Here is a 22,467-nt window from a genome sequence, read left to right on the forward strand (position 1 = left end):
CAACTGTGACAGTGTCTATATGGTAGCAGAAATATATTACATAAAAAGGTCAGAACAATGGGTGTTTCTGTTACTGTTCAACTGTTTAGAATACCACTAGAAAATCATGCATACACAAAATGCTTTTTGTTTGTTCTGGTCACAAGAGGAGAAAATGTCATTAACAAAAACTTATTTAAAATTCTGAATAAAACTTTGGGCTATTTTACCTGTCAGTTAGGAAGGCACACATAAGGTTTTTTGCATCTTTAGAGATATCATTATCGTCAGGGAAGGTAAGAGAGTTCTTATGGTTCATAATCTTACTATATGTTCCAACCAAGGAATCCGCATAAAAAGGTGTATCACCTGAAGAAACAGCAGTACAAAAATTAAATATCTTAATATAATATAAATATCAAAAGTACTGGAAGTTTTAATTTAGAACATTTATTTCTTTATTATACACTGTGCCTTTGAAGACTCTCAGTGCCAATACACAATTAAAAGTGCATACAGTCTTCTTTTTAAAACTTTAATAAAAATATCTACTAATAGTCCCCATATTTGAGTTCTATAGTACACCACTTTCTTAAAAACTTGATGTATGACATACAACATGCAAGTTTCTACATTTTGTGCACATTCATTTTAAACCTTAATAGGTATGAAATAAGTATTTCTAGGCTCTATAGCAAAACAAATGCCTAAAGGAAGCCTAAAACGTTTGATACTGTACCGCATGAGGAATTACTGGTTAAATTGGAAAAGATGGGGATCGATATGAAAATCCAGAGGTGGATAAAGAACTGGTTAAAGGGGAGACTGCAGCGGGTAGTACTGAAGGGTGAACGGTCAGGTTGGAGGGAGGTCACCAGTGGGGTTCCTCAAGGTTCGGTTTTGGGTCCGATTTTATTTAATCTATTACTGACCTCGGAACCGAATGTAGGAGTGGGCTGATAAAGTTTGCGGATGACACAAAGTTGGGAGGTATTGCCAATTTGGAGAAGGATCGGGATATCCTGCAGGGAGACTTGGATGACCTTGTAAATTGGAGTAATAGTAATAGGATGAAATTTAATAGTGAGAAGTGTAAGGTGATGTATTTAGGGATAACTAACAAGAATTTTAGTTATAAGCTGGGGACGCATCGGTTGGAAGTAACGGAGGAGGAGAAGGACCTCGGAGTCCTGATTGACCGCAGGATGACTATGAGTCGGCAATGTGACGTAGCTGTGAAAAAAGCTAATGCGATCTTGGGATGCATTAGGCGAGGTATTTCTAGTAGGGACAAGGAGGTGCTGCTTCCGTTATACAAGGCGCTGGTGAGACCTCATTTGGAGTACTGTGTGCAGTTCTGGTCTCCTATGTTTAAAAAGGATGAACTCAAACTGGAACGGGTACAGAGAAGGGCCACTAGGATGATCCGAGGAATGGAAAACCTTTCGTATGAAAGGAGACTCGAGGAGCTCGGTTTGTTTAGCCTAACCAAAAGAAGGCTGAGGGGAGATATGATTGCTCTCTTTAAATATATCAGAGGGATAAATACCAGGGAGGGAGAGGAATTATTTCAGCTCAGTACTAATGTGGACACGAGAACAAATGGATATAAACTGGCCGTGGGGAAGTTTAGGCTTGAAATTAGACCAAGGTTTCTAACCATCAGAGGGGTGAAATTTTGGAACAGCCTTCCGAGGGAAACGGTGGGGGCAAAAGACCTGTCTGGCTTCAAGATTAGGCTAGATAAGTTTATGGAGGGAATGGTTTGAGGGGATAACGTGATTTTAGTCAATTAGGCAATAACGTGCCATCGCTGGTAAAATGAGGATCCGGCTGGAGAATCTTGCCTATATGCTCGGGGTTCTACTGATCGCCATATTTGGGGTAGGTAAGGAATTTTCCTCCAGGGTAGATTGGCAGAGGCCCTGGAGGTTTTTCGCCTTCCTCCGCAGCATGGGGCAGGGGTCGCAAGCTGGAGGATTCTCTGCGACTTGAAGTCTTTAAATCACGATCTGGAGACTTCAACAGCTGAGTTAAGGGAAAGTGGGTGGGTCAGCTTATGTGGCCTGCATCATGCGGGAGAGGTCAGACTAGATGACCATAATGGTCCCTTCTGACCTTAAAGTCTATGAGTCTATGATTATAGCATCTTTCTAAAACATCTAAGGTTTTCAGACAATGCGTCAAAAGGAAACACAATGAAGATGCCATTATCATCAGTCTTTCGTATTACTCAAATTACAAGAAACAAATTTGTCACAAGATGTCTTGATATATGTTGGTATGCAGCTGAACTTCATTGAATGGCTTGACTTTTTAATTTTTCCAATTCAACTTTGACATTCCTGCTGTTATCTGGATTATTGTTGAACACGAGCCAGAGTTCGCCTTGCTTCCATTTTTACAAAACGGAAATCAAGAAAAATACATTTTGAATAGCTCTTGGAGAAAATTTAAAAAGTGCCATTAATGAGAGGTGTATGTAAAAGTGTGGGGAGGGAGACCTAAAAGGGAAGGTAGACAAGTGGGGGGAAATCTTGGCTGGAGAAAGAAAAAAAAAAAAAAAAAACCAGTTACTAACCTTTCGTAACTGTTCTTTGAGATGTGTTGCTCATGTCCATTCCATGCTAGGTGTGTGCAACCCACATGCACAGTTGCCAGAGATCTTTTTCCCCTTAGTAGTATCCATAGGACCAGCCCTAGGACCCTGCAAACATACCGGGGCTCTGCAATCTCTCAGTTCCTTCTTGCCGATAACGCCGATAGAGGGATAGGAGAGCAGGTCATGGAATGGACATGAGAAACACATCTTGAAGAACAACAGTTATGAAAGGTTAACCATTTTTTCTTCTTCTGAGTGCTTCCTCATGTCCATTCCACACTAGGTTACTCACAAACAATATCCCCGGGCTCAGAGTTCATGGACATGCTGATTGCAACATTGCTCTCCCAAAACTGGCATCGTCACGGGCCTGTTGGGTGAAGGTGTAGTGGTATGTGAAGCTATGAACAGACAACCATGTTGCAGCTCTGCAGATGTCCTGGATTGGTATCTGCGTGAGGAATACTACTGACAAAGCCTGGGCTCTCATGAAATGAGTGATCACGATGGTCGGAGGCGGAACTTTCACCTGCTCATAGCAAGCTCGGATGCAGGCAGTTATCCAGGATGAGATTCTTTGGGATGACACCGGTAGTCCTTTCATCCTTTTCACTACTGCTACAAAAAGTTCTGTAGACTTGCAAAAGGGCTTAGTCCTCTCAATATAGAAGACCAGACCCACCTAACATCTAAAATGTATACAGCAGATGTTCCTCATCGGCTCTGTAGGGCTTTGGAAAGAAGACTGGCAGAAAAATGTCCTGGTTGTTATGGAATTGTGACATCACCTTTGGAAGGAAAGCCAGGTGAGGGTGCACCTGGACCTTGTCCTTGAAGAGCATCATATAAGGGGATTCTAATGTCAGGGCTTTGATCTCCGAGACCCTTCTGGCTGAAGTGATCAACACTAGGAAGGCAACCTTCTCCCAACAGGAGCAGTAAGGAATAAGATGCCAACAGTTTGAAAGGGGGCCCTGTGAGCTTTAATAGGACCAGGTTTAAGTCCCATGGGAAAATCAGGTTGCGAGCCTGCGTGCAGAGCCTTCCAAGTCCTTGAGGAACCTGACCATCAGCTTGTGGGAGAAGACTGATCTTCCCTGTACTGAAGGTTGGAAGGCTGAGATGGCTGCCATGTGAACATTAACAGATGATAGAACCAGACCTTGATGTTTCAGGTGGAGCAGATACTCCAAGGTGGACTGCAGGGAAGACCGAGATGGAGAACGATTCCGTTTGGAGGTCCAACAAGAGAAACGTTTCCACTGGACCTTCCACCAGGACTACCTACTTGGCTTTCTGCTACCTAGCAAGACTTGCGGAACCTGATTCGAGCAGTCCTGCTCCTCAGGGTTCAGCAACACAGCAGCCATGCCATCAGGTACAGGGAAGCGAGGTTTGGGTGAAACAATCAGCCGTGGTCTTCCAAAAGCAAGTCCGGACGGGGTGGGAGTGCTAGTGGAGCTGCCACTGAGAGGTCCAGAAGGATGCCGAACCAATGCTGGCGGAGATATCATGATAACCTTTGCCTTGTCCCTCTTGATCTTTAGGAGGACCTTGTGAATCCAGGGGATCGGTGGGAAGGTGTACAGCAGGCCATTTGCCCATGAGAGCAGGAAGGCATCGGAAAGGGAGCCCTTGCTGAGCCTGTGCACAGAACAGAACCAGTGGCATTTCCTGTTCTGTCCGGTGACAAACAGGTCCACCTGGAGAGTCCCCCACTTCTGGAAGATAACACTGGCAACCTCTGGGTGAAAAAAAGACTACTCGTGGAGAGAAGAAAAGGACCTGCTGAGGTGATCTGACAACGCATTCCAGTCTCCCGGGAGGTGCGATGCCTCGAGATGAATAGCGTGCTTCATGCAGAAGGCCCACAGTTGGAGGGCCTCCTGACACAGATCTGAGGATCAAGATCCCCCTTGTTTGTTGATGTAAAACATTGAGGCCATGTTGTCTGTCAAGACCTGAACAACCTTGCCTGGAACATGGAGATGTGGAAATAAGTGTCCTTTAAATCAAGGGTGACGTACCAGTTTCCTGGATTCAGGGAGGGAATGATGGAGGCCAGGGAGACCATGCCAAACTTCAATTTCTTGAGATATTTGTTGAGGCAATGCAGGTCCAGGAGGGTCGTAGGCCCCCTTTGGCATTCGGGATTAGGAAAAATCAGGAGTAAAACCCCTTCCTGCTCAAGTCTCGAGGAAGTTCCTCTACAGACCCTAGACACAGGAGGGCTTGTACCTCCTGGATGAGATGCTTCTCGTAAGAAGGGTCCCTGAAGAGGGACAAGGTTGGAGGGATGGGGTGGAGGGGTGGATGAAAACTGCAGTATGTAACCAACTGTTGTAGTACTGGACACCCAACGGTCCAATGTTATGTAGGACCACACAGGGCGGAAGGGCGATAGGCAGTCCAAAAACAAAATGGGGGATGGATCCTGAATCAAGTCTGGTATGTCGTCCTCGGGCGTGCCTTCAAAAGGCCTGCCTGGTCCCATTGGGGTATCTACTTGAGCCTGACTGGGAAGCTGAGGTAGAAGGCAGGGGCTGACTATGTTTATAAGCCTTTCCTTTTCTTTTATAGGGTTCCCATCTGGGTGGCCCTGAAAACCTGGGAGGCTGTTGAGGCCTGAAATGCTTCCTGGAGGCACCAGGAGCAAAGCATGGCCCTTCAGTCTTTGAGGCCGCAAAGCTTGGAGTCCCTCTGTTCAGAGAACAGGGAGGTACCCTCAAAGAGGGAGGTACCCTAGGCAGACTGCTGCACCTCATGCGAGAGGCCCAATGACTGGAGCCATAAACAGCGCCTCATGATGACCGCTGATGCGATCGTTCTGGCCGCTGAGTCAGCTGCATCCAGAGCTGCCTAGAGGGAGACCCTAGGCACCATCTTGTCTTCCTCCAGAATGACCATGAACTCCTGCCTTGACTCCAGCAGCACGGAGTCCCTAAACTTGACCACTGAGTCCCACAGGTTAAAATCATACCTCCCCAACAATGCCTGCTGGTTAGAGATATGAAGCTAGAGGCTATCCGTGGAATAAACCTTTTGCCTGAACAGATTCAGCCTCTTAGCCTCTTTATTCTTTGGGGGTGGGGCTCTTGGGGTCCCACTCATTTGAGGCTGACACCACCAGTGACCCCGGGGGAGGGGGAATGTGAGTACACGTATTCAAACTCACTGGCCAGTACGTAGTACTTCGTCTCTGCCCTTTTTGGAGGTAGGGGGCAGAGACTAAGGGGTCTGTCATAGCGCCCTTACCGGCCCCAACACTACCTCATTGACTGGCAGGGCCATTCTGGAGGGATCCCCTGCAGCCAGGATATCGATCAGGCTGCGCATGGACTCCTTTAGCTCCTTAGCTTCCAGCCCCAAGTTTGTGGTGTCCTGTTTCAGGAGCTCTTGATGGGCCCTGTAGTCATCTGGCAGAAACTGGTTACTAGGACCTGCGACCGCCTCATCCGGAGATGACAAGGAAGAGGCTAGCACTATAGGAGGGGCTGGTCCTTCCTCCTCCACTTGCACCACCTCCATTTGGGCTACTTCAGTGACCTAGGTGCTGGGGTCCGGTGCCGGTCGGGATGAAACAGTGGCTCATCTCTTGGACACCACAAAGTGTGACCACAGGTTCCAATATTGCCAGTGCACTGGCCAATGGCCCAGGGGCCAAGCACCAGCTGCAGTGCCTTTACCGAAGTCCAGTGCATAAGTCGGGTACCGATACTTTTACGGCAGGGTGAAGGATTCCCCCTCAGATTCTGAAGAGGACTCTTCCCTTGGAGACCATAGCAGAGCCATACCCACTTCTGCCTCCAGGTGGTGCCAGGAAATTGGTGACCGGCGCCGGGTTGGGGACCACTGTGGCAAGACAATGGAGGGCTTTCTTCTGGGAGGTGCCGCGTTGGTTGCTGTCGCGATGGAACTCCCCACCTCTTAAACCCTCTATCCCCGGTAGCCCTGGCTGGCAAGGAACTTTGGGGGGTGGGCGGTATCAGGAGGGACATCAAATCCTTTGCAGCCTGGAAGGCCTCTAGAGTCGAGGGGGCCCGCAGGCACAAAGTGCCACAACCAATCCCAGGAGTCGGAGATGGGTCCCAGACTGGGCTCGGTGCCCTAGCCGGAGTCGCCAGAGCTGACCGTGGCTCTAGGGAAGACAAGTGGCCCGGCACGGGCCTCATTGCATCAGCTGCTCCCTGCTTGTCCCTCTTTGGCACAAGAGAGTGCCCTCTCTCAGTGCACTGTTTCTTATGCTTCTTCCTCAGCACCAGCAATGGAGAATGGCGCCAGGAAAAGCACAGTGCCAGTGGAGCACTTCGACTGGAGGCTGAAGTGCTTGGCAGCGATTTGGAGCGGCACGACTCCAAGGACAGTCTGAGGGCTGCCTCCATGAGCAAAGCCTTCAGACCGAATGTCCCTATCTTTGTGAATGCAGTCTGAAGCCTCTGCAGATCTCCTTAATGTGAGCTTCCCCCAAGGCACTTTAGACAGCTCGAATGCAGATCAGTCATTGGCATGGGCTCGCTGCAGGAGATACACGGCTTGAAGCCTGAGGACCGGGGCATGCCTAGTCCCTGGGCCAACATCCCTTGATGACTGGGACTGCTATTTACACTACACACACTAATATTAGCTTATAACTAAAAACACTAACTACAAAAACTATATAGAATAGACTACAGAGTCCAAACGACTGGGAAAGCCTTGCAAGAGCAAGAAGGTCATTCCAAGCAACCGTCACAAGTGGTAAGAAGGAACTGGAAGGGTGCGGATCCGGTAGCGCCCCTTATACTGGCACGTGTGTGTGGCTACAGGGGGCGTTAGTGCTGGTCCTACGGATACCACTAAAGGGAAAAAAATCTCCGGCAACTGTGCATGTGGCACACGCACACCTACCATGGAATGGACATGAGCAAGTACTCAAAGAAGAATGGGAGCTTTATTTGAGCGCCATGCAGCTTCAGCTCCAGGAGGTCTCTTCTCCTCAGCAGCATTCCCACCCCTGCCGCCAGCAGTGCCCCGGATACCTGCAATGCTGAACAAATTACACAATAGTCCCCCCTCGTGGGAGGAGGCTCAAATTTGCAGCCAGCCAGCTGTTCTGCTTCTGAAGAACCAGGCAACTCACCTTAGTTCTATATAGCTAGGCTTTTATCCACCAGACCCAACTAACCACCCTCACCTCCCAACTTCCCTCCAGAGAGATGAGGGAATTTTCCATGTGTCTCCTGCCTCGCAGTTTTGCAAGGGCTAGGCTGCAGTGTCTGAAGGCCAGGGAGTACAGTGGGAGCTCCTGCTCTACAGCAAATTCCTGCATGACAGCCTTTTGGTCTCAGGGCTCCCTGTGGCTGCAGCTTTTGCAGCCACTCTGAACCTGCCATGTATGCAACCATCTTTTGAGATAAGAGGTGCTCTAGCTGGACTGATATGGAACTTCACAAGTTTACCTTAGTAACTCAACCTATGAGGCCCAATGCAAGCAGGAGGTTAGTCTTAAAACAAACCCAGCCAACTGTGCACCAGATTAGAGTACAACACCTACCTGCACAGCCACAGCGCACAACATACCACTAAATAAAACCACCATGCTTGCATGGTGAGTGAATGTTATTCACCTTTATGGCTGAAAACAGACAGGAGAGTACATTTTGCTTCTAGGATATTTTCTGACACACTGCAGTGCATGTGGCAACTGTGCATTGAAACAAAATTTTGTTGTTGTTCAGGTACCACTGTCAACAAGCTCACATACCACAGTTTATGAACTGCTCTAAAGAATGTTCAAGTATGGTCAATTCTTGCTGTTGGAGCCTCGACTACGAAATTCCTTCTTTCTCTCAGTCCACCAGTGACTGAGTTAGTTGACCTTGCCATGACTTAAGGTTAATTTACTTGCTCAATTATTTGCTTGATTTGGGTGTAAGTAGTAGTTTTGGTGGGTGGCTACTGCTACAATCTATTACAGGCAAAATGACTGATATATAATTATAGTTACATATATATGCTCAGATGTTGTTGAGTTGGGTGCATCATTAACCACAATAATGTAAGTCTTATTAATATAGGCATCCCATTTAGTGAAAAGGACATTTTGCGCCGATTCATTTTATTCAAATCAAACAGGATTGTTAGGGTGCTTCATGTTCAATAAGACTTCAGGAGAGAAGTCTTAAATGTTTCTAGAGTGTCCACCACTGAAGTGCTGACAATATTTTAACAAGGGGGACTCTCATTATTTTTCCTTAGCCTGTGATGAACAGCACATAGATGGGTATATGCTTGCAAAGAGAAAGAGAAAGTGAATTTAATTTGTTTGCCCATTTTAAAAAAATGGTCTCTCATAACCATAACCAAGGACGGAGTCAGCAACACTGGGCCAAGTTATAGTAAGTGCCATATAGTGGAATTTTTATATTCTGTTTTTGAATAATATACCGGTGTATTAATACAGCAAATAATTCAACTTGTTTCATCTAAAATGGGAGGCAAGGTGAATTGAGATCTTATAGGATCATCCGAACTAGGCTTCCTCGCAAAAGATCTTTCAAAATACCTGACACTTGATGCATTTTTGTACATTTCACAGCGGAAAAAAAAAGAAAACCTTTTGATCAATTGTATCTGGCAGGGAAGTTTTAGCAGTATCTAGTGAGGGGAATAAAACTACATCAGAAGCAAGTTCCTTTAACTTAAAAACAAAATTAACACTAACCCACAAAAGCCCACTGATATAATATTGCTGATGCCTCTGTACAGCACAAACTTTTTTTGTAAATACTACAATTACTGTCAACCAGTAAAGCAGGATAATTATGAATTAAAGTACATGAGAAACATCATAATGTGATTTTAACAAAGTCAAGTAGTAAGTGCAGTTAATTTTACTCATTGTAAAATTGATGATCAATTGAGTAACATTGATGATCTTGTTACTCACCAACAAGCATTTCATACAAAAAGACCCCAACTGACCACCAGTCACATTCTTGTCCATAGTAACCATCACCACCCTGGGATTTTAATACTTCAGGAGAAATATAATCTGGTGTTCCAACAGCTGTATCACATCGTACCATACCTTCCTACAAAGAAAACAAAACAGTAAGGCTGAAATATTTAGAATGGGAATTTCACAACATTTTAAGGGAATATTTATCATCTAGATGAACACTCTTTTCCTAAACAATGGAGATTCTGAAAATTTTGGTCTGAGGTGGGCATTTTATCATTCTAAAAATATCTTTTAAATGCAGCACATAACTCCAGATCTGCCAAAGATATATTTTAACGCTATTAAATAACTATTAAATGGCTCTGAAAAAATCCACAGTAACACAAAAAACTAAATGATATTAAAACTTGAAATCCTAAATAGACAAACTGCATAAGGGATAAGGGCTGGAAGGAATGTCCCACGGCCGCTTATGCCACTGGAGAAAGAACTGACAAATTAGGGGCAGTCTCTTGGCTGTGATTTAGAATACTGGATTCATGGTCAGCACCCCTTGCTCCTCTCTATTGGTTATACAGTTTTGAAATGATTCTAGGCTTCATAGGACAGGGCATGTTATTCATAGAGAGGGGATTTGTAGAGGCAATTTCATAATGGAAAACTGTTGCTTATAACTCATTTTTGCTTAACATGTACAATACTGGTTTTAAATTGGATATGCAATTTTTTTCTATTTTTTTTTTTTTTTGGAGTGAAATTAAGTGTATTCCAGACACTGAATTGCCTCTGCAACACCAGTATATGCTAAAGTCTATTTATTGGGGATGGATGTCTTTTTTTTTTTTTTTTTGGTACTTTGCAGCTCAGATATACAAACAAGGATAACACCTTTCTTCATCAAAATTCATCATTACTTAACTGTTCCAGGTCTAATCATAATTAAGCTTAACATATAGGGCCAAATTCATGCCTAGGATACTCCTCTAAAGCCATTTGAGGCAGTTATGAGGAACTGCCCACACATACTGCCCAAGTCTGGCTTTATTTGAAGGAGCTCTTAGTGACTTTTATTTATTTATTATAAAGCAGCTAGACAAAGTTCTTCATTCAAGCATTCCTGAAAAGATTTAACAGATGTGCTTATCAGTTACATGTGATCTATCAAGGATCACCTATTTCAAGGTTTTTCCCCCAGTATATGTTCATGTATGCAGTATTGTCTGACAGAAACCAATCACAACACTGTGTAAGGATCAGCAAATTTTTTGTTATAGTGCTTGCAAACTTGCTTCAGAAATCATTTATTATTTTATGGCCTCACAAGGACATATTCCAATAGAATAATTCTGAGATGTCTTTCACCTGGTTGCTCTACATAAACATTTTTGCTGAGTGAAGTTATGGCAAATAAGTACATAAAGGGCACAGCAACTTTGGATACTGATTGTTTCATCACAGACAAATGAGACAGAAATTGCTTCAGCTCTTTTTTTTTTTACACTTCAGTAACACGATAACCGAAGACATGAAGGAGATAGTTAGTCTGCAACCACTGAGACACTGCCATGACCTCAGATTTTTCTAAGGAACAATATGGATTTGATTCTTCAGAGCTTTGAGTAGCACATTAGCAGATATAAATGCATCCATCAAATTAAAAAGAGCTCCTTTTCATGTTTCTCATTGCACTGGTTTCCTACCAACAAGTCCTTCAATAACCTGATTCTTTACACTGAAAAGGTTGCAGCAAAATCAACCTTTTCTTCTCAATTTGTGATCAGGCTGCTAGATGGCAATCATAAGTAACTTTTTTTAAATGATCAATAGGAATACTGCCACTCTGGGCCTGATCCATATTCCATTAAAGTCCATGTAAAGGCTACTGTGGACATCGAATCAGCTTCATAGTGTAAAATGAAATGTGTCACTAAATACATGTATCAGAGGGGTAGCCATTTAAGTCTGGATCTGTAAAAAGCAACAAAGAGTCCTGTGGCATCTTAAAGACTAACAGATGTATTGGAGCATAAGCTTTCGTGGGTGAATGCCCACTTCGTCAGACGCATGTAATGGAAATTTCCAGAGGCAGGTATAAATATGCAGGCAAGAATCAGTCTGGAGATAATGAGGTTAGTACCAGGACACTTAGGTTCTTTTTATGTCTCTGCCACAGAATTCCTATGTGACTGAAAGGCACTTAAACTCTTAATGCTTCAATATCCCATCTGTAAAACTGATATAATAACGTCTCCCTAATTCATAGGGATGTTGTGAGGCTAAATTTGTTAACAGATGTGAGGTGCTCAAACACAACAGTGCTAAGCACTAGAGAAAATCAATCAATAGCAGATGGCATCCCAAAGAACAATATCCACTGGATGCTCTCCTCAAATACCAGTGCTAGATTCAAGGTTTAAATATACCAACCTTATTCATCTTCATACAAGTACCAAAATCTGCTAGTTTTAAATGACCAGCTTTATCCAGCAGCATATTATCAGGCTTCACATCTCTGAAAAATATTACATTATACATAATTTGACAAATTAGTTTCACTTAACAAAACAAGAAAAGAACTACTTTTCTGATGTGACATGACAAGAAGAGACTAAGACACTTAAGCTGGCAAGAAGACACTTCAAAAAAATGCAAGTTTTCCTTTTGCCCCATTCCAATGTTTCAAACTCTCAGTCAAATTACCCCCCAAATTTCCAATATCAGTAAGTATGGTCTTCTCATTAAGGCACTGAACTGAGACTCAGTAGATGTAGGTTCAGTTCAAGAACCTGGGTATTACTCTTCAAACTCAAGTTCCTCATATCCCTTCCTAATGAAAATGTCCTTCTGCACTGGATTAATCTCAGTACAATTATTTACATAACAAAGAATATGCCATTCTGTGCATGAAGAAGCTTGGACGCTGCAATTCCAACTTGCAGTCACAGGTGGTGAGAAGGAACCAAGAGAGCTGGGGATGCCCCAGCCTTTGCATCTTCAGTTGGAGGCATGAGACACTCATGACACAGGTGTGGCCCGCAACATGCACTGCTGGCCAAAAGATTTTAAATTTAAGTGCATGGGGAAGATGCACACCACTAGTGGAATATATATGGACAAGCATTTGAAGAACTTTGAAATTCATTACACACACTAGGTTTTCTAGAACAGAGAATCTTCAGCTGCTGTCTGCTTTTTGGTCATTGTTTGGAATGGAAAAGTAATCTTCCTCACTTTCTCTCTTCTCTATTCACTTCTTAAATTTAAATAAACTAATCCAAAAGAAAAAGAGTCTACTCTAATCAAAAACAAATCTGTAACTTCAACAACCTACCTATGAATACTGTTAGCAGCTTCCTCTGTGGTTTAACTTTCTAACTTTGGCAACACATGCACTTTTATATAATGGGAATTGATTTTGATTGTTTGATATGGCTAATTATTAATTATGTATAATATTCATCCTACCAACATCTGACTCTTGCAGTAGTCCTTTTTGCAAAAATATAAGTGTTAATCCTGACCTCCTGGCCAAATTGCAATTTGGCTATTTCATAGAATCATAGAATCATAGAATATTAGGGTTGGAAGGGACCTCAGGAGATCATCTAGTCCAACCCCCTGCTCAAAGCAGGATCAATCCCCAAATGGCCCCCTCAAGGATTGAACTCACAACCCTGGGTTTAGCAGGCCAATGCTCAAACCACTGAGCTATCCCTCCCCCCCCCATTGCCCCAACCTAAAATTACCCTTATATTTTCAGTTGGAGCAATTATTCTTCAGTTCCCAATTAATGAAATAAAAATCCAAAAACTTTACACAAATGCTAACCACAGAATAGCTATTATAATCTACCCCAGATGTGATTATATTTCAGATATGGGTAAGTGATTCTTAAATGTATACAGTATGCAAAGTATTTTGGGATCCTTCACAATGAAATTCACTATACATATTTAATTAAAAATAATTTGATTAAATTTATGCTGTTTTAATTATACAGCAGAAAATTTGTATTTAAGATTGCTTTAGTTGAAAAGAAAGTTAATATGCTAATGTTCCTTTGTTTAGTGGTTTTGGGGTTTTATTTCAACTCTATTTTGATTAATAGTCTAGTAAAATAGAACTATAACATTCTGCTGTTTTTAATCATAACAAAAATGAGAAATATAGATATATATGTAGAGCCCTGCATGGATACAAAATTTGTATCCACATCCACGGATATAAAGCGGATATCTGCAGATTTGCAGGGCTTTAGAGATATGTAATTTACTAAGACAAGCCTCTCACTGATTATGTAGCCATTTTTGATTTCTGTATCAACCAATGATGATTGAGTTCTCTTTAGGGGGGAAAAAAGGGCAATTAAAATTGGTGTATTATAACTAGCCACTCTGATATTCCGACTCAGAAGGGATGGATAAAAATCAGAGATGAGGACTATGAACGAAAGTGTGGTATATGGTAGTTTTTTGTTCCCATGGCACAACTAACAAACGTAAGCAGAAATACATGTCTAGGGAGTTGAAAAATAATTGCAATAGTTGCAGATAGTATTCTTCCTTTCCATGACTTGCTCTTTCAATGTTACCTCATTAGTAAGAGGCTGAAAGAGCTACTTCATTTACCAATCTATATTCTCTCTGTATCACTCTCATATTTGTATCCTTTTTTCACATCTCTCTTTGGAGACAAAACTAAATTAAATCTACTGGAGTGGATCACTCACGAAGTAGAACAAATATAGAAAGATTGCACCCAATCTTCAGATTCATTCAATCCTATCAGTCCCTTACCGTGAGAATTGATTAGATAGCAAGCCTGATTAGATGTCATTAGAGATATATTCTAATGCAAATATTGTGGCGTGGTCCAGTGGATTAGGGCATTGAGTCTCCTGAGTCCCAATCTAAATTCTATTCCTGTCAGAGACCTGCTGTGCAACCTGAAGTAAATCACTCTACCTATCTGTGACTCTGTTTCCCCTATTACCCTTTGTCTTCTTGTTCCTTTAAATTGTAAACAAATTGTCGCAGGGACTATCCCTTACTAGGTGTTTGTACAGAGCTTAGCGACCTGATCTCTAGGCACTACTACAACACATCTAATAAATAATAGTACCTAGTAGTGGACACTATCAAATACTATTATTATCCAGTTACTAAACCATATGCTTTCGCTACTCAGGAAAGAAACCAAACTAAAAATTTTAGTACAAAGGCTTGGGATAGATTATTAGATCCATCTTGGTTTCATTTCTATCATCTGTAGAGTGGGCAAATCCCAGAAATCCCAAACTCAGGCAGAGAACAGAATACTCAAGTACTGTCAATTTGCTGAAAATATCTTATCTTGAAAATGATCATCTCAGGTTGGCATTTTCTCACGCTAAGAAATTTTGAAGGTATCTAGGGGAATAACCATGTAGTAATAATACCAGCAACAATTTAAAAACAGATTAAGTATTTCTTATAAAGACATTCTGACAAAGTAAAGATTAATATAGTTCTAGTTTAACTATAGTAATTATATATGCACCTGTGAATAAAGCCCATTGAGTGAATTGCATCCAACGCAAGAACAACTTCTGCAGTATAAAATCTTGCCCATTTCTCAGGAACATCATAGTTGCTCATTAAATTCACAAGGTCCCCACCAGGCATATATTCCATCACCATGTAAAGGTAACGGTCATCTTGGAATGCATAAAATAACTATAAAACAAACAAAAATAAGTAACTAAATATTCAGTATATCTTAATATAAAAGCTTGAAAATTTTGCATATTGTATTAATCCAATGAATTTCACTGCAAATGTTTTAACACAAAGATTTGTAGAATTACTAGAGCTGCCATTCTAGCAGCTTTTCTCAACCAGAATTCCCCTTATGAAGAGGGGGCACCATTTCTGCTGTCTTCTGCCTCTTTATGCTGCCAAAGAGCAGTTTAAAGGAGTGATAGAGACTCTGGCTCAATGAATATTAAGATCACCCTCAGACTATATACACCTACGTAACTGGGCAACAAGCTTCCATCAATTAAATGAGACAGCTGATTAGTTTACAAATACATAAAAAAGGAAATACTTTATCAAAGACATCTGCCTGCATTTTTTCTGAAGTGCCTGTATATTTTCTTTAGATAGATGTTTTATTTAGGATCTTATTAAAATAAAGTATTGTACAGAACTGCAAACTGGTCATCATCTAACAAATGCATCAAGTAATCCAGGAGAGTGTATTTGCCTACCAAAAATGCACAAGTTATAAATGAAAACTCTTCAATTTTTCTGAATTTTCTGCAGTGTTCTTATAGTCCTAGTTACTGTATTTGATTTACTATTGCAAATTTATCATTCTTCTATCAAATCATAGTCTGAAAAGCGAGTTACAATTAAAAAAAAAAAAGGAAAAATCCACCTTTATCTGTTGGTATAGGTCTGCTCAAAATAAACAGTACCAGTGAATTAATGGCTCTTAAATTTACACACTGTTTGGAAACAATGCAAACATCTTTCCAGATAATCATGGTCTAGAAAAATACTAGCATGATTTTTTCCCAAGTCAGTGTAAATAAGGCTTACATGAGCTTGATCCTGAAAGTTAGGTCATTTAACCATAACCCAACAAAGATGTAGGCACCATTCTTAAAATTAAGAGTAGTACCACTGAGCAAGTTAGCATATGTGTAAGTCTTTGCAAGACCCAGTCCTTATATTTCAAAGTAGAAAGTGAGGCTTGGGGAAAAAAAGAAATTCATACTGTAAATTATATAGGCTAAACTGCATTTATCACCACAAATCTACGATACCACATTGCCCAATTATGGCTTCTCTCATCTCATTTCAAAGTTTGCATTTAACCTCATTTACCAAAGACACGGAAAATAGAGATATATATTTGTCCAACTACTTGTTTTTAGAAAGATATGTTTTACATGAATAATTGTCACATACACTGGGGTGACAAAGAATTCTTGTCAAGCAGGCACAACAATTTTAACAAAATTATTTTACCATATATCAATTCAAAACATAACGACTTAATTTAATATAATTTTAAAAAGAATTACGACAACTACAATTTTGGTTTTTTTGCAGCTTTCAAATTTTCAATGGCTTTACCTAACAATATTTCAACTAGCTGAAAAAGGCAGTTTTGTAAGTTGCTTAGGAAACAATGCTAGAAATGAAAATTTATATAATTCTTCAGTTACAACGTGATTTATCCAGTGATATAACAAAACCACCCTGCCATAATCAAAAATATTAACAGTGGTATCACTATACCTGAACAACCCAGGGGCTATTAGCAAAAGCCATAATGTCCCTTTCTTCCCAAAAGAATGCAGAATCTGATCTTTTAATCATCTCAAACTTGCTCAGCAGTTTCATAGCGTACACCTTCCTTGAAGATTTATGCCTTACCTTTGAAGATAAAATTAAGATATAGAAAAATAGATTAACTTTCCATATTGATGATCTATTAAAATTTTTAATTCACCATTTTTTCTGCTTTGAGCATTTTACCTTAGTTCACTGATTTTATCCAATTCTTCACGGTTCTTTGGTAAAAATAATTATTCTATTGATCTACATGGTATAAAATTGCATTTTCTAACTACAACACAACTACCAAAATAGAACATTTGCTAAGAATATTAAAAATAAAAGTCCATGTACACAGTAATTGCTCTGTAATTTTCATTTATTTGTTTTTAATAAAAGTGTAAATATTTTTGTTAACTAACGTAAAAAGAAAAATAAATATTTTGAACAGCACATTTGCCTTATTTTACATTTCTTCCAGCAGCTACCCAACTCAGTAATTCAATATGAGCAGGCCTGGTTGTTAACTCACCACCCACAAAAAATGCTATATGTGGAAAATCTGTGTTCAGGTTTTGGAGGCAGCTCCTCAGGTAATGTAATTTGTCAGAGCCTACTGACATCAACGGGCCTATGTCAATTTATATCAGCTGAAGAGCTGTCTCACAAATTCCTAGAGTTGCAGTGGCCAGGACTAGTATATAGAGAGGGTACTCAGCCTCTGGGTAGGGAAAATGCACATTCAACTCAGATGTTGTGCATGTGAGTATTAAAAGTTAGGATCCTAGAAAACTCTCTTTCCCAGAATAAAATTCTCACTAGGTTTATGGTCCCTATATTACAAGATTAGCTTAATTTTAAAAAATACCTTATTAAAAATAAAAAGGTAAGTAGCACTGAGTTATGATAAAACAAAATCCAACTCTATTTACACACGGAAATATAACCTACCAACTGAACTTCCCCAAATGCACCTCTGCCAATCACCTTCACCACTTCATAATCTTCAGCTTTCATGCGCAAATCTCTGATTTTATTAATTGTGTCTTTATCTGTATAAAGAGAAAAAATATAAAAGCATTAAAACAGTACAGTAATTCATTAATAAAACCTTCACTGTCTTTCTATACAGGTTATTACAGTGCTACACATTATACACCTGGGGGAATACTGCAAGCACAGAATTAATGTCCCCTGCAGATTATTCCCCTCCCAACCCCTGCAGAATAATTGATTCTGATGGGGAGGAGAAGGGAAGCCGCAAGAGAGGTCACGCTACAATTACACCCTTTCTGTATTGTAGTTCAAATGAACTATTACACAAAGTTCTATATTAATATTCCTAGTAAGGAATCTATTTTTCAAAATATATTTCCTCAATCTTTTCTGTGGTCTGTATTGTTACTGACAAGTATTCTGAAATAAATTACCAAAATAATTGAAACTGGCGTGATTATATTTTGTTATTTTTGACAAAACATGCAGAATTTTACAGAATTTAAAAAGAGACTGTGCACAGAATTCACCCAGGAGTAACATTAAAAACATAAGAAAAGGAACTTTCATATTAAGAAAATCTTTCAAGTATACTGGATTTAACACAAAAATCAATTTACATTTCATTTACTGATAACTGTTCTTACGACATTTGATGTTTATTAAAAGATACATTTTATTGTTTATTAAAACAAGGTCTTGCTCATCTTATGGAAATCTGTATTCTGAATCCATGACCTCACTTTCATTACCATGGTAACAGAAAAATGTCACAGTACAACAACTTCATTGCACGATCAAGCTAAGAAGGAAACAAACAGTTTAAATGGCGAAAGCTCACATTCAAAACAAGTATCTGAAAAAGCTACTGGAATGCAGAAATTTTGCATTTAAGGTGACCTGCTTGTATACAGAACAATATAAAAAGACCATCATTAAAAGGGCATGTATGTAAAAGATTTGAGAAACTACCATACTACAGGTATAAAACACACTTAAACAAGCTCCTTAGACAACAAACTGCTGGTACTTTTATTACTTTTCTGTAGTTGAAAAAGTGAATTTTAATTTAAAACATGCAGTGAGAATCATTGTAATTATTTATATAAACCTGTCATTCTTTAAACTACAAAAATTTACAAACTCCCAGTGGGCAGATATTCTAATTCCAAATTTGGTCATAGATTAAAAACAGGCTATTTTAATCCATATGGGTCAGCACTGGCATGAGACTACATGGAAAAGCTTCACGTTTTGGTACAAGCACAGAACAGCTTTTAAACAGCTCCATTTCTAACATTCACAGCAATAACCCTGTTTTATTTCCAAAATAGAATTTTAGACCAAAAAGGAAAGTTTTGAAAGAATTGTGAGGGGAGGAACTGATATTGCGGTAATCAAGATTATTTTTAAATAATTATTTGGCATGCTACTAAAAATTACTTGGTTGTCCTATATACAGAGCATGTTTAAAAACAAAAGATGCATGCAGAAATTAATTTTCATATTAAAAAGGACCAATTTAAAATAAAGCAGCAGGAATGCAGCTGAATTCCAGTAACAAGGAGTTTTCATAAAACTCCATACCTTGGTTTGAATATTCTTTTCCCTTGCTTTCTAATGTAAACCCCTGGTTTACAGAGCAGTATATACCAGGCACAGAATTTAATAAACTATGCTACAGAAATAAAGAGTTACAAGTGTGATTCAGATTCTGTAAAATGGTTAGAATCTTTAGTAAACTGCATAAGATCTAATTTAAGTTCTTTGACTATTCAAGCAAGGTTGGCTTGGTCTAAGGCTAGAGGATCAGTAAGACGGGATAGGGTTGAAACATAACAAATCACCATGGCAAACCTTTTCTGTTTGTCAATAATTGGTTGCCTAACAATCCTATTACAAGAAGACTGTCAACACTGTAGGAAAAGTCTTCATACTAATGCAGATAAAAGCAAGACATGACGTGAAAGTTTGCCTCAAATGGTTCCAAACATAAACTTAGCCTATGACCAGGTTAACGTCACTCATTTCTGAAGGATCAAAGGACAGAAAGGTTAAAACAATGTGAAACTTTTATTCTGTTATCAAACTGATGTTTAATACTATACACTCAGCTATTTTTCACAGGGTTCATATTTCAGTCACTTTAATTAACATAAGGCTAAAACTGGCATTTGAACAACATCAGATGCAATTTTTTCTTTAAGTTACTATAATAGATACTTATTTTGTTTTTAAAGAAGATGTAAATCAAAATAAAGTTTGGGATGGTTTGTGACTGTTGACTTTTTTTTTTTTTAAACTAAAGACCACTGACTTATTTTGAAAGGCAAAAATTTTGCAATAATTTATTCTATAGTGTACTGAAGTACCACTTGGTATCTTACCAGAGTAAATGAAAATGCATTGTTAACAGCAATTTAGGTCCAAATATTATAAAATGGCTAGTTGGGCTTTGGGGGCACTTGCAAATTGCAACTTAAATGTCTGAAAGACAGCCACTATATGTACATTCAATTCATAAACAACTCCCTTAGACAATATCATGTTATAGTAACATCAAAAGTCATATAGAATCTGCTGCTTGTAATAGGAACACTATCTTATGGAAAATTTCCTCTTTTTGATTTACAAGGTCCACAAACCAATTAATCAGTGGGCTCTTAGCCTGCATGCAGCTACAAAGGCTGAAGCAGACCTGTCTGTCACTGGTAGGAGAGAGCACGGCCAGCTATACCTAAAAGCCTGCCAGTTGAGACAGCTTCCATAGAAATGGATATCTCCCTCGTTGTCTGAAATTTGATAATGAGCTTACATGCTCTGAACGATAAACTCTGAATTCCTACTGCAGATTAAGTTTGTGAACCATTTTGAAGGAACTAAACATGGATTTGTAGATCCTCTCTGGACAATCTTCAGAAACCACTTGCTGGAAGCAACCAACAATCTACAAACTGAAGGAGACGATCACCATTGCAATGGTCTATCCCATTTTGATGTGGCAGTGAGACATGAGTTGTTCAGGAGGACCTGAAGCGCCACACCTGGACTTGCCATCTCTGGATCTAACCACTTTCCCCAGGAGTAACAGAAATTATTTTGTCCGCCAAACCTGCTGGTCTGGAAGCCTGAAAAGGATTGCTTGGGTTTGGAATAGGATTTATATTCCCTCCTGTGGGGCTTGGTAGGAGACAGAGTCGACTTTTCTTTGACTGAGGAATCTGTCACCACTTTATCCGTCAGTTCTACAAATAATTTTCCTTTTAATATTCTGATAATGCTAAAGTTACCTTAGCTTGGACATGTCTTCCAACTGCGCAATCACACATGTCAATGGGTAACCACATTGTAGCCCATCACTCTTACTGAATACTGGTGGGCATCCAGAGAGTTTTCATAAATACAGCCTGATGCCAGGGAGATCTTTCCAGGAGAGAGCTACAAACCATGGCACTTCCTTTATTTGAGATGATAGATTCAGACAGATCTTCTATCCGTGCCAATACTGTTCAGGCAAAGCATTTGGTTGCAATGAAAGTTTTCAGTTATGTGAGAACTCAGAACTTCTTCTGAGTACTGTATCCATCCTCCTGTCTGTGGGGTTCTTAAGACTTAACTCTCCATCTGTAAGTATTGCATTACCCTTAACTAGGGATGCCAGTGCCACATCAACATGACAAAGGGAAATGAAATCTTATTTAAACTTGCACACATTTCTTAGTCATCTTGCTTAGTCTCAGGTTTTCCTACGAACTCCCATTCCTTTCTGATCACATCTATGGAGGCTGGGTTGAGAAAAACATATGGTTCAATTCTGAATCCTGAATGATAATACCTCTCAGTAGTATTACTGCTCTTCTGAACTGGCTCCTCCTTGTCTGTCTTTGACATTTCCTCAAAAGTTGGATGTAAACTGCCCTATTAAGCATGTATTTGAATTCTACCTGAAAGAGTTTTTCCTGCTTTTCTCCTCCTGTGGTTCCTGTTGTGACTCTAAAAGTTGTCCCTCCCCTCAAAGAGGCAATAAGGAGCTCCTGCACCTGCACCATCTGGATTTGTGCTTCCTTCTGTTGGCCCTTAGACCGAAAGAATACGCATCAGAAGATTTAAACAGATACAGATGAAAGATTCCTGTGCCGGCAATTGGATTTAGCTTTCCTGAGCACTACATCCTTTTTAGGGGTATTTTTCTTTTCCTGTGTGGGGCAGATGGCACATGTCCGTGTTTCCCCCTTATTCTAGGCATTCTCCATGCTGCAATCAGGGTGAGAGTAAGCATGGGAGATAGGCAGGGTGTTTCTGCTGTAGAGAGGAACAGGACTTTTAAATCCCTCTGTATGGGGTAGAACCAAGAACACAGATACAGCAGCAAGTTTATGTTTGTTCTTGTTTTGTTTTTTAATATAAATGTTTTTGCTCTGCTGCAAGAAGTCTTGTAAAACTTGACGCTATGGAAACACAATGAAAAACTGGTGGGCTTTTCAGTAGTTGATTATGCCTTCTGCTATCAGTAGCAAACAGGTCTGGGTCTGACTATGTAGCTGTACACAGGCTGAAAGCCCGTTGATTAATGTATCTGTGGATCTTGTATGTGGAAAAAATGGAAATATCTTAATGCA

At 40.1% G+C, this 22,467-nt stretch overlaps 1 protein-coding gene across 2 annotated transcripts in view; it reads right to left on the reverse strand.

Annotated features, from left to right (window-relative positions):
* The window catches only part of ROCK1 (Rho associated coiled-coil containing protein kinase 1), a 178,554-nt gene that overhangs the window by 95,043 nt on the left and 61,044 nt on the right, over positions 1 to 22,467 (reverse strand). For both annotated transcript variants that reach the window (XM_024210773.3, XM_024210772.3), the window contains exons 3-8: positions 17,804 to 17,904; positions 16,814 to 16,951; positions 15,063 to 15,238; positions 11,952 to 12,036; positions 9,510 to 9,654; positions 210 to 348 (exon numbers count right to left, since the gene is read on the reverse strand). In XM_024210773.3, coding sequence (XP_024066541.2) covers positions 210 to 348; positions 9,510 to 9,654; positions 11,952 to 12,036; positions 15,063 to 15,238; positions 16,814 to 16,951; positions 17,804 to 17,904 — 784 coding nt within the window. The remainder of the gene's footprint in view (positions 1 to 209; positions 349 to 9,509; positions 9,655 to 11,951; positions 12,037 to 15,062; positions 15,239 to 16,813; positions 16,952 to 17,803; positions 17,905 to 22,467) is intronic.

This window comes from Terrapene carolina, unplaced genomic scaffold (assembly GCF_002925995.2).
Source record: "Terrapene carolina triunguis isolate 2854851 unplaced genomic scaffold, T_m_triunguis-2.0 Scaffold58, whole genome shotgun sequence".
Taxonomy (NCBI): Eukaryota; Metazoa; Chordata; order Testudines; family Emydidae; genus Terrapene; species Terrapene triunguis.